The sequence below is a fragment of the Megalobrama amblycephala genome, linkage group LG8 (assembly GCF_018812025.1).
Source record: "Megalobrama amblycephala isolate DHTTF-2021 linkage group LG8, ASM1881202v1, whole genome shotgun sequence".
NCBI lineage: Eukaryota > Metazoa > Chordata > Actinopteri > Cypriniformes > Xenocyprididae > Megalobrama > Megalobrama amblycephala.
In genome coordinates, this window is record NC_063051.1 from 25,279,157 (window position 1) to 25,293,390 (window position 14,234).

Sequence of the window (14,234 nt, forward strand, 5' to 3'; positions counted from 1 at the left end):
AAGATATTTTGAAGAAAGTTCATAACCAGGCCGCTTTGGGGCACCATTGACTTCCATAGTAGGAAAAAAAAATACTATGTAAGTCAATGGTGCTCCAAAACTGTTCAGTTTCCCACTATCTTCAAAATATCTTCTTTTGTGTTCAACAGAACAAAGAAATGTATACAGGTTTGGAACAACCTGAGGATGAGTCAATGATGACAGAATTTTCATTTTTGGGTGAACTATCCCTTTAATTAACATGCTCAAACTCTCAATGAGAAATATTTCTAAAACATTAATTAAACTCTTGTATTTTTAATACCTAACTTTAGATTATATTGTTATATTGAGATTATAAGATTAGGGCAACAACTAATCAATAATATCGGCAATAATGAAATGAATGAAAATCATTGTCATTATCGATTAGTCGTGTCTACCCACCAAGCACGGAAACTTCCACAAGTCACGACAATTACAGCACTGAATAATAATGCATTTCTATGGACAAAATGCATCTAAATATAATGGAGAATAACTGCTGCGGAAAATGTACGTGATCCAAGCTGCCCAAAACATGAGAATTCTTTATTTTAAGCTTAAAGCTAACGCATTAGCATAATGTTTAACATGGCTTGACCTATCAGGTGCTTTGACAGATGTGTGTGCTGTTTAATGTATGATATATTTCCTCAGCGCAAAACTTTCATTTTATGGTTACATTCTTATCTGTGTTATAAATTCATATGAGTAATTCCATTTTGCATGAAGGCTCGTCCTGACAGTCTGCGTTAAACTTCAGTCTTTACTGAATGAACGCCGGCGCGTGTGCGCATCCAACAGACAGGACACATTAGAAAGGGAGACAATTAGGCTAATATTCAGCACAAAAATATTAATTTTGGTGAAATATCTGTTGTTGGACATTAAATTTAGTTTTAAGTCAACGTGTAATTCAAATATTTTATATGAGCGGTAACTGTAAAGGGAAAACTGCGTGTATTGAATACAAATAAATGTAGCCTAGGACATTTCTTACATTAACAGGAAAAAGAAATGACAGTGACAGGTTACTGTGTCCAGAGTGAATGTGTGTTTTCTTGCCAAAGATTTGTTTTTCTTTATCATTTTTATAGGGATTTAAACTGTCATATTGCTTTATAGCACTTTTGCATATAGCATAGATATAGATATATTCACTATATAAGTTTTCATAGCATACAGTTAACACTTTTGTTTGAAGGACAGCATTTGGCAGGATGTAAAATAGTGTGTTTTGGCAATAAAAAAAAAAAAAAAGAAAATTGGGCTTTTTAATCAGATTAATCATTTAATCAAAGAAATGATCAACCAACTAATGGATTATCAAAATAATAGTTGTCGCCCTATAAGATTGTATTATATATTTCCTGTGGCTATACCAGTGTGATCTTGTGCATTTTACAGCTTGATTTGATTTTAATAGGCCTAGGTAACAGCCAATTGTTTAACTTGAGAATTTATGTCAGTCATTCATTCAAGTGAAGTATTTAAAATGAATGGATGAAACACCAACCATCTGTTTTGCATGCTCAAAAATCAATTCCTGGAGCAAATCTTAAAGGGATAGTTCACCCAAAAATGCTTACCCCCAGCGCATCCAAAATGTAGGTGACTTTGTTTCTTCAGTAGAACACAAATGATGATTTTTAACTCCAACCATTGCAGTTTGTCAGTCAAATAATGGGAGTGAATGGGAACTCTATCAATAAGAGTCGAAAAAACTTGCATAGACATGAAACGATTGGTTTGTGCAAGAAACTAAACAGTATTTATATTATTTTTTACCTCTAAAACACCACTATGTCCAACTGCCCTGCACTTCCGGTTAGTGAGGTCTGATCGCGCTCTGATGATGGAAGTGATGTCTCGCGCTTATACTTCAATTAGTGCTAGACATTACTGCCGTTGTCAGAGCACGATCAGACCTCACTAACCGAGTGGTGTATTAGAGGTAAAAAATTATATAAATACTTTTCGGTTTCTCACACAAACCGATCGTTTCGTGTCTTAGGACATCAAAGTGTTTTCGACTCTTATTGATAGAGTTCCCATTCACTCCCATTATTTGACTGACAGATTGCAATGGTTGGAGTTAAAAATCATCATTTGTGTTCTATTGAAGAAACAAAGTCACCTACATCTTGGATGCGCTTGGGGTAAGCAGATAAACATCACATTTTCAATTTTGGGTGAACTATCCCTTTAATTCCATTTGTATCAGATGGTAATAGCATTATATGTCGATATACACTTCTGCTTAAAAGTTTGGGGTCGTAAGATTTTTTATGGTTTTGAAAAGTCTAATTTGCTCACCACAGCTGCATATATTTAATCAAAAATACAGTAAAAACAGTAATACTGTGAAATATTACAATTCAAAATAACTCTTCTATTGTAATATACTGTATAAAAAAAAAAAAAAAAAAAAAAAAAAAAAAAGTGTAATTTATTCCTGTGATCAAAGTCGAATTTTCAGCATCATTACTCCAGCCTTCAGTGTCACATGATCCCTCAGAAATCGTTCTAATATGCTGATTGCTGCTGATAATCAGAAATGTTTGTTCAATGTTGAAAACAGTGCTGCTTCATATTTTTGTTCAACTAGTGATCAATTTTTTCAGGATTCTTTGATGAATAGAAAGTTCACAAATCTTTTTAACATTATATAGTATAGATATCCATAAAACATGATACTACCATAGTACTAAGTAAAAAATAAATAAATACCAACACCAAATACCAATACTTTTTGGTTTAACAAGCAGGTAAAAGACATTTTAACTGCAAAACTTTTAAAAAAATAAATAAAGGCAGAGCATGCCATTACATGGCTGAGAACTTATTCTTGGACATGAGAATCTGAGTGATGCATTAACACACGTATGATATTACACTCATCAGTGCACATACACATGTTTACAGCACATATTAACACAGACCAGCCTGAGTCTCTGGGGCACAGGAAACATCCGGTGCAACACTTCATTAAGTTCTTCAAAAACACATCAAACAAAATTTTGCAAAACAAAGGAAACCATTTAACCTGAAAAAAAGCACTTGAATTTAAAGGGATAGTTCTGTAATCATTTACTCACCCTCATGTTGTTCCAAACCCGTAAGACTTTTGTTCATCTTCGGAACACAAATTAAGATATTTTTAATAAAATCTGAGCGATTTCTGTCCCTCCATAGACAGCTACACAACTACCACCTTAATGCTTCAAAAGGTTCATAAAGAAATCATAAAACTAATCCATATGAATTGAGCGGTTAAGTCCACATTTTCTGAAAAGACTCGAACACATTATATGATGAGCATTGAACAGATTGAATTTAGTCTTTTATTCACATATAAACATTGATCAGTGAACATAAACAGAAGCTCAACTGTACATGCTTTGACCCATGAGAACAAACCTCATTGGTTCTCACACGTCAAGCAAACATGCTTGAGCTTCTGTTTACCATAACCGATGTGTGAGTTGATGAATGTTTATATGTGAATCAAAGCCTAAATTAAATATCTTCATCATATAAAGTGATCGAGTCTCTTCAGAAAATTTGGACTAAACCACTCAATTCATAATATGTATTAGTTTTACAATCTCTTTATGAACTTTTTGAAGCGTCAAAGTGGTAGTTGCGTAGACTGTCAATGGAGGGACAGAAATCTCTCAGATTTCATTAGAATTATCTTCTTCTGTGTTCCACAAATGATCGAAAGACTCGCGTGTTCGGAACAATATGAGGGTGAGTAAATGACAGAATTTTCATTTTTGGGTGAATCAGATGTGTATCAGACAGACTTTTGCTTAGAGGTTCAAAGCCATCCAGCTTATTTCAGGGACAAAACTACAAGTAAAGCTGCAATAACAGAAAAAATCCAAAATCTCACCTACCTAGAAGGCATTTCTAAGCCATTGCATTGTACACAAATAAACACTTACACATAACTAATGTGCATCACATACTAGATGTCTCAAAACCTAGTCTGCTGCCTACCTAGACAGCATTTTGAGTGCTAGATAAATAAATCAATACTTTCAACTATAAAAACACAAAATCATGTTTATTGTAATAAAATCCAGTGAGTTCTCTATGTGCATTTTTGACTTCATTCTCATATCACGTATGTTGATATTGAACTGCCTACCTTATATAACATTTTAGAGTCACTGCATACATAAGTGCTAGAAATAACACACCCAAGCATACAAACATCAACTTTTATCATATTTATCATATATGGGCTGCGTCTCAAAAGCTAGTAAACAGACAGCAGTTTGGGGCATTGCATTGCAAGACATGCATAAATGACAAATACATGCCGTCAACCTTAAAAATGTCTAATGTTTGTCATGTACTGGTTGTGACTGTCTACCTACCTAGACAGCATTTATGAGCAATTGCATGACATGCATAGAGTGCTATGTAAAAACAGCAACTCGTGTGTATCGGATACTGACAGCGTCCTGAAAGCCAGCGAGTTTCGACCTAACCTAAATTTTCAATGCATGGGTGATAAACATTCTCCCTTTTTATCAGGTAACGTTACAGGCTGTGTCATTTGTGAGCTATTGCATTACATACATAAAAGATAAACATAACTCTAAACCTCAAAAACATCAACTCATATTATTCAGACTGCCTGTGTATCAAAACCTAGCAAGCTGCCTAATGCCTACCTAGACACAAAGACAGAATTTAGGCATCATAAAAACACAAAAAATACGCACCTATGATGCCCAAAAATGCAGTCTAGTAAGACATCTCGCTAGGTTTTGAGACACGGCCAATGGCTGAGTCCCCTAATAGGTGACTATGGGCATCCTCGCATCAAATTAACCGTGCAATCAACAAACAAAGAGACATAATTCCATCGCAAACGGTTTAAAACACAGCAGCTCATCTCTAGGACTCGATGCTTGTTATAAAAACACAAGAGAGTCACAGTCAGCAGACGAGAGATCAGCGGCCTCCGACACGACCGCTTCGATATAAGGCCAGATTTACTCAAAATCACACGTCAATCTAACACAATCCCGACCGATTCTACATGAACAAACTTTAAATTCACATTCACACCGGTTTTACCTTCTTTATGCCTCCGCGGAGCGCAGATATCGAGCGGAGAAACTGAGCCCGGGGTCGGAGATCCAGTCGAGAACTGAGAGCAAGATGGCGCTCCGTCCAAACTTCCACTGCTGTTGCTGTTACTTTGGACACTCATGAAGACACTTTCCCCCGCGAAGAGACGCCCGAGCGCACCGCACACATGATCTCTGTCAAATCACACCTGTGTGTGTCTAATGCATCATGCACAAACACTGATAATCAATGCAACGCTGCTCATGTTTTCAGCTCCGCACTGCGCACTGAGATCCTCCTCACTCACTCACTCTCAGTGTGTGTGTGTGTGTGTAGCCGATGCGTGACGCCAGTTGCAAAGGTTACACACACACACACACACACACACACATACATTAGTGCAAAACTTAAAATCCATGTTTGATGCTTCAACCCTTCTAGCAAATTGTATTCTAGATAAAATAAGTATGAGCATAAGTATGATCACTTTATGTCTGCGTCCTAATAGACCTGAGTGTTTATTTTACAATAATGACCACCTGACTGGGTTATTACATGAATACTTACCAAATAAATACATTAATGAACATATCGATTTATGTACAATATATGATATTGAATGGACTAAATATTATTTTGTTTTTCTACGCAGCTGTGATTTTGTTATTTATTAATTTCGCCATTATTCAGAAATATTTTATATTAATATTATATTTTAAGTGAATAATATAAATACAAATTAAGTTAACAATTGCATATAATCAAATATAAATAATATAAAAATAGGCCTATGGGTTACACTTTAGTTTATGGACCAATTCTCACTATTAAGTTGCATATTAGCCTGCATACTAGGATATTATTGGCTGTTACTTATAAAGCACATGTTAATGCCTTATTGTGCATGACCATATTCTACATCCCATAATCCTTCCCAGTACCTAAACTTAACATCTACCTTACTAACTATTAATAAGCAGTAATTAGGTGTTTATTTAGGCAAAAGTTGTAGTTAATAGTTAGTTAATTGGACTCTAAATTAAAGTGTGACCAAAAAATAATATCTCAATATAGCCTAATAATTTGTAAATTATAATAAAACATTTACAAGCATCTTCACAAAACAGGTACATTAAGTTCATGTGTTCATTAGAACTAGTACTTAAAAATACTGCAATGTAAAGTGATTTTTTTAGTGGATGAAACTTCCTAGCTTGTGTGTATGTGTGTGTGTGTGTGTGTGTGTGTGTGTGTGTGTACATGCAGGTTTATCTAACATACAGACATCTTGATCTGTGATTTGCTGACTCAGAGATCTGCCCAGAGCTGAGCTTTACCCTCTGAACGGCTCCAGACACATATTTCACAATAAACATCCCACTAGAGTTATCTTCCTCTCAACTCACCACAGAGGAATTCACTGGAATAAGAGCCCTCATTATATATTCTGCTGAACTGAAGATAATTTAGAATGCAAATGTTCTGCCTTTTCATGTCAACAGATGACAGCTATATTGGTTCATAGAGTTGATCAGTTTATGAATAGATCCTGCTGAATCACACCAGCCTCTGAGGAACTGCTTTTTGCCATCTGACCGGAAATGTGTCAGCTTCCTCCTTCTTCACAATCTGAAGGTGTTCTTGGAATATTCTAAGTCACAGAGACCTAAAAAAAAATGTCCAGAGACATAATTTCACCTCTATAATCAAAGTTATTAAAAGGATAATAATGCATCAGATGTTCTTATAGAGCTGTGTTATATGCAATAGTACAAAAAAAAAAAATGCTATTGAGGTAGTGTCACAGTCGCCCATAGTAGATAGCTCACAAAGACAAGGGAAACTCAGGAACAGGCAACAAATGGCTGAAAAAGCAAAAAATGTTGTAAAGATTCAGCAACTAATTAAGTTAATTGATATCAGGTTTGTAACATGACATGTGCTATAAAAGGGATGTCTTAGAGAGGCAGAGTCTCTCAGAAGTAAAGATGGGCAGAGCTGTGAAAGAGTGCGTAAAAAGATTGTGGAAAACTTTAAAAACAATGTTCCTCAACGTCAAATTGCAAAGGCTTTGCAAATCTCATCATCTACAGTGCATAACATCATCAAAAGGTTTAGAGAACTGGAGAAATATCTGTGCATAAGGGACAAGGCCGAAGACCTTTATTGGATGCCTGTGGTCTTCGGGCCCTCAGACAACACTGCATCACTCATCGGCATGATTATGTCAATGACATTACTAAATGGGCCCAGGAATACTTCCAGAAACCACTGTCGGTAAACACAATCCGCCGTGCCATCTGCAGATGCCAACTAAATCGCTATCATGCAAAAAGAAAGCTATATGTAAACATGGTCCAGAAGTGCTGTCCTGTCCTGTGGGCCAAGGATCATTTAAAATGGATTGTTTCAAAGTGGAAAAGTGTTCTATGGTCAGACGATTCCAAATTTGACATAACTAGACACACCTGAATACTCAATCAACTGGTAACCTAGGAAATGAAAAGGCCAGGAACATAGGAGAACAGAACTAAGGGTAAGTTTACACAATAATGATGTACTAAACTGTCATCTTTCTACAGATGACAACGTTATCAAACCTTCACATGGATTCGCAAAAATTTCTGAAAATGCTGTATTATGCATGCCAGACAAGTAGTTGGCAATGTCACATTGTAAAGAAAGACTACACGCCTGCACATACGCATTCTTTTACAGAGCACTTGCGCCAAACGCGCATGGCTATCCACCTTATTTTTACAGTTTTGTGCACTTTGATATTCTTCTTGTTATTTCCCTATAGCGGCTAATAAATCGGAAGTCTCACACATTCACAGAAAACACATTGAAAAATAAGGTGGATAGACTAAACACGTAATACGCATACGCATGACTTCACAGATTCGCGTTTTTTCTGTTTACATGGAGATGACAATGGTATCATTTTCAAATACTTGCACTTTGAAACCTGTTTTCAAAAGTTTGCGTTTTCAGGCCACCAAAACGCTGTTGTCGTGTAAATGAGCGGCCAAAACGCATAAAAAGTTTTCAGTTTTTAGTTGTAAACAGTGTCGTGTAAACAACCCCTAATTAATAAACTAGAAAAGTGACCATGAAAGCAAGACATGAACAGCAAAACAAACTCAAAATGTGACAGGTATGTCTTGCTTAAGGGTAAAATGGTGCTAAGTCATCATGTCTTGTTCTTTATAGGACAAGACATTGCATTTATCAATTCTGAGCTTCAGTCACTATGCCACACCAAACCATGTCCAACGTACAATAGTCTCTTCCTCAGATGACATGCCCATAAACCTTGTCAACGCCACAGTCTGATGAAAAGAACGTCTTTAACTACTATGTACTTACTGTACATCCAAATAAGAAATTGTTAGGTACAATGAACTCATTGTGTTAATGTTGCATAGCAAATCACTTTTGCTGCTATTGAGGTGGATACGGGTGGTTAGTACAGATATGTGTAGGTTTAAGGGCGGGTTAAGATGTAAGGGAAAGGTCAACAGTGTAATTATAGATTACAAAAAGAGAAACAGAGAAAACGCCTGCGCTTCTGGATCATGTTTAGATATGGCTTCTTTTTTGACCTATAGAGTTTTAGCCGGCAACGGCGAATGGCACGGTGGATTGTGTTCACCGACAATGTTTTCTGGAAGCATTCCTGAGCCCATGTTGTGATTTCCATTACAGTAGTATTCCTGTATGTGATGCAGTGCCGTCTAAGGGCCTGAAGATCATGGGCATCCAGTATGTTTTCCGGCCTTGACCCTTACGTGCAGAGATTGTTCCAGATTCTCTGAATCTTTGGATGATATTATGAACTGTAGATGATGATAACTTCAAACTCTTTGCAATTTTTCTCTGAGAAACTCCTTTCTGATATTGCTCCACTATTTTTCGCAGCAGCATTGGGGGAATTGGTGATCCTCTGCCCATCTTGACTTCTGAGAGACACTCTGAGAGGCTCTTTTTATACCCAATCATGTTGCCAATTGACCTAATAAGTTGCAAATTGGTCCTCCAGCTGTTCCTTATATGTACATTTAACTTTTCCGGCCTCTTATTGCTACCTGTCCCAACTTTTTTGGAATGTGTAGCTCTCATGAAATCCAAAATGAGCCAATATTTGGCATGACATTTCAAAATGTCTCACTTTCAACATTTGATATGTTATCTATATTCTATTGTGAATAAACTATAAGTTTGTGAGATTTGTAAATTATTGCATTCCTTTTTTATTCACAATTTGTACAGTGTCCCAACTTTTTTGGAATCGGGTTTGTACATCCATCTAATAGATCCCTGACATATTTTATCTTACAGTCCAGAGAGAACAAACCTTTTCGTTTGTTTATTTTTTTTACAGCCTAGTTTATGTGTTAGATGTTCTGTTGGAAGAACGACACTTGAATGAATTTGAATAAAGTCAGAAACAGAAATTGGGATAGTCTTTTCTTCCCTATTGTGATGTATATCCAAGTGAAATGGCTTCTGGAACAAGAAAAAATGTAGGACTGGTCTTGATTTTGTCCATGAGGAATTGATTGGATGGTTCTGGTTTACTATTGGTGGATCTCATGTGAGTGACAGGTTGCCCCGCCCTCACTCACATCATCAGAGAAGAGATGTCGCTGCAAGAGGGAGGGACATTTTTTACGAGGGCACATGAATTAAAAAAACAATGATGTGCACACATAAATCATTTAAAATAAATGCTGCAATATTACATAAAAAATAAGAATTGTCAATTTTGATTTCGTGGTAGCTTTAAAAACAATGTTTAAATGCAAATTTCTAATAGGCTATTTTTAATGTGCTGTTACTGCTTTATAGAAGCAATGTTTTATATATCTGTGAATTTTTTGCCTTTCAATATCAGACCATATCATATAAGCTACCCAAACTGATGTGGTTACAGGTGACTTTTGTATATTTCCTCAGATGCCGTGGGAGTGTGATTGATGTGGGGTGATAAAATATAGTGAAACATCTCTGCACATATGCATGTTCATGCACCTGCTAACCCATAACCTGATTTTTAGACATGTTGCCATGGAAACTACAACGGCCCTTTACAGCCATTGTCATATGGCAAAAGACAAAGGAGATGTGGGTTACAGGGCTTTTACTCATCTCATCCACACACACACATACTTGTATATGTGGTTTATGGGGACTTAATGGTTTTTATACTGAGCTAAACAAAATTTCTATCCCCTTACCCTAAATCTACACTTAAACCTATCCATCACAGAAAAACAAAAATAAATAAACAAACAACAAAAACATGCAGTTTAGTATGTTTTTTAAGTCACTTTACAGGTTTACGAGGACATAGGAAGTAATATCCATGTTATTTTAAACATTTCCTTATACAGGAACACAGACAGACAGACAGACAGACACACACACACACGCGCACACACACAGACAGAAGGGACTTCACCATGAAACAAGTCCCTGAATCATGCACAAGCTCCAGCATGCACACACACACTCATATTCAAGTTGTCATTATTTCCCCCCATATATCAAATTCACAATGCTTCATGAATGAAATCACCAACTGCATTGGCAAACAGGGTGTGGTGGGAAAAAAAAAACCAATGTGATGACAGTTTTACTTTTCACTTGTATTGTTTTATTGCCTGCTTAGGTGTCATTCACACAAAAATGCCATAGGCTCTCGCATATGTCATAACACAGTACACCATTTTGAATATGCATATCATATGACTTCAGAAAACATGAGAAGTAATGAGTATAATGGACTAATTTTAGGATATTAAGGGACCAAGCACCGAAGGTCATAGGCACCTATTGTAATCGTTGGCGTTCTTATTATTATTCTTCCTTTTCCGCTCTGGAAATCTATGGCTGCCCATAGAACCGCTTGTGGGAAAGTTGTGAAATTTGGCACACAGATAGAGGACAGTCTGAACTGTAACCATAGCAAATTTGGAGTCTCTAACTCAAGCACCACCAGCTGTCTAAATTTGCACTCAAGTTTATGCTAATAACGTTTGAACCGCAAGCACTAGAAACAAAATGATTTTTTCCTCTGATTCCTTGGCTCAAGACGATTCGATTGCACCCTATGACGTGAAAGTTCATGAAAATTGAACCAGATCATCTTCAGTCCATGCTGACAAAAAGTTATGGAATTCAAGTCCATTTCTCAAACCGTTTTCGAAAAACACGCAAATGAATTTCACGTAGCGCTTGTGAGAATAGATGTAAGGCTGTATCTCTGCAACTATTCATCAAATTCAGACCAAACTTGGTACATGTCTTCACAATCATGACCTGAGGTTACATGCTGTTTTTCGGTGCAGCGCCACTTACTGGTCTGGAGATACAAAAAATGGCTATTTTTGCTTATAACTAACTTCTGAATGGTTTGTACATAAAATTGGTCACATTAGATTGAGGGTGGACATTTTGAATTTTGTACAGAAATGCTGTATTTTATGAACACATTAGCATATCATTACGAAATACATTCCTCAATACATTCCTTGTCTCAATACATTCCTTGGGTCATGCCGAGACCATAGATACCAAATTTGCCATAGTCAGCCAAACTTCCTGTCCGCTATTTTTTTTTTTTTTTTTTTTTAAACATACTTTTTCTAACTCCTAGACCGTTGCTCTGATTTTCAACAAAATCCAATCGTATCATCTTCAGACAATGCCGATTCATCAAAGTCGATTCATCAAACCGTTTTTCGTATACCACAGCAACAAAGTTGAGGCATGATGCAAAACTGACTCTTAAAGCTGTATGCAATGCTTTGGCATATTGACACCAAACTTTGCATGAGTCATCATCATCTCACTATGACCATACCACATCAATCTGGTCACAGCGCCACCTATTGGTCGACAGTGATAAACATTTCAGTCATATTTCAAATTACTATATTTGTTTTTTTTCAGCCATTTTGCCTAAAATCATCTTAAAATGTCATTACTTACTTGTTGTTGCAGCTGGTCTGACCCTCCCAGCCATGTTGGCATGGCTTATTGTGCTATTTGTGCTTGGCCTCGATAATTTCTGCTTGCAGCTATATGTTTTAGTTGTTGCTGTTGTTTGCTATACTTAAAGGTGCCCTAGATTCAAGATTTGAATTTACCTCGGCATAGTTGAATAACAAGAGTTCAGTACATGGAAAAGACATACATTGAGTTTCAAACTCCATTGCTTTCTCTTTCTTATGTAAATCTCATTTGTTTAAAAGACTTCCGGAAAACACGCGGATCTCAACATAACACCGACTGTTACGTAACAGTCGGGGTGTACGCCCCAATATTTGCATATGCCAGCCCATGTTCCCAACATTATGAAAGGCATTAGACAAGGGCAGCCAGTAACGTCTGGACCTGCACAGGTGAATCAACAGACTAGGTAAGCAAGAACAACAGCGAAAATGGCTGATGGAGCAATAATAACTGACATGATCCATGATAGCATGATATTTTTAGTGATATTTGTAAATTGTTTCTAATCTAAATGTTTCGTTAGCATGTTGCTAATGTACTGTTAAATGAGGTTAAAGTTACCATCGTTTCTTACTGAATTCACGGAGACAAGAGCCATCGTTATTTTCATTTTTAAACACTTGCAGTCTGTATAATGCATAAACACATCTTCATTCTTTATAAATCTCTCCAACAGTGTAGCATTAGCCGTTAGCCACAGAGCATAGCCTCAAACTCATAGAGAATCAAATATAAACATCAAAATAAATACTTTACTCACATAATTCGAAGCATGCATACAGCATGCATGACGAACATCTTGTAAAGATCCATTTGAGGTTTATATTAGCTGTGTGAACTTTGTAAATGTGCTGTAATATAATCGAGAGCTTGTGTGGCAGGGAGCACGTGAATTAAAGGGGCGGCGCGCTGAAAAAATCAGTGCATTGTTAATGATGCCCCAAAATAGGCAGTTAAAAAAATTAATTAAAAAAAATCTATGGGGTATTTTGAGCTGAAACTTCACAGACACATTCAGGGGACACCTTAGACTTATATTACATCTTGTGAAAAAGCATTCTTGGGCACCTTTAAGCACTATGAACTGCATTCCATATTGTCATATGGAAAAGAGCTGCAAATTAAAAATAGGCTAATACATGTTTGGAGCAACAAGAGAGTGATATTGACAGATTTTTTTTTTGGTGAACTATTGCTTTACAAGGTTTTTTTTTGTGTGCAATTATTTCTTGTAAGTCTGGTGTAGGTTACAGTATAAAAACATGAATGAATAAATCAAAACAAAGACATGAATGAATAAACCAATATATTTTAATTAATGATTGCAGAATAAATAAATGCATCATCATTAGGCTACATTCATTTACATTTTAGTACGGATTATGCACAAATGTTTGCACTTCATTCTAACTGAAAATACACAACATTCAGACTTACATTTATTCTTTTATAAGAGACTTTAACAAGGACAATAACACCTGACAAAGCATAAAACCAGTGCCAGAAATAGAGCTCTGCATCTACCGCCTACACTTATTCATCTTTCCTTTTATAACAGGAAAGTGCCAGACTGTAGTGGATGAACACACCAATAAAAAATCATTATGCATTGCTTAAACATCATGCTTATGTGAAAACATTTCTCTGATGTTCCAACTATATTTTATTATTTTATCATATTCCTTAATAATAATTTTAATTTCTGACTACTATCTCTGACCCTTAGAGCGGACCCTTAAAGCAAAATATTGTTCAAAACGTTTCATAACTTTGTACATTTTATTTTTTGTTGGGTCTCCGTTTATGTTCTATTTGCATGTTATTATTTAGATTATTTTCCATAAAAATTATCAATTTATTAATTACTGATGTCAATCACAGTGCTAATTGCCTACACAAACGCTGCAACAAATACTAAAAAAATCACGCGTCCAGTACGTATTGGATTTAATCAAATCTCTGATTTAATCCAGTACTTCACATCGCGATACTGTTATGGTGGGTAAAAGGTATTTGTGTTGTGTTCAAAAGGAAGTTCATCACCAATCAGTTAAGTGAAAGTGCGTCATCTAGTGGTCACTTTAAGAAACGCCGCATCCGCT

The 14,234-nt window shown here is 36.1% G+C and overlaps 1 protein-coding gene across 2 annotated transcripts in view; it reads right to left on the minus strand.

Moving 5' to 3' along the window:
- The window catches only part of tlk1b (tousled-like kinase 1b), a 29,686-nt gene extending 24,227 nt beyond the window's left edge, over nt 1-5,459 (minus strand). The window contains exon 1 of one of the 2 annotated variants that reach the window (XM_048200214.1): nt 5,119-5,459. In XM_048200214.1, the coding sequence (XP_048056171.1) occupies nt 5,119-5,254 (136 nt within the window). In that variant the 5' untranslated portion in view covers nt 5,255-5,459. The remainder of the gene's footprint in view (nt 1-5,118) is intronic. The other variant, XM_048200213.1, reaches the window with a different exon arrangement.
- Between the last annotated feature and the right edge of the window lie 8,775 nt (nt 5,460-14,234).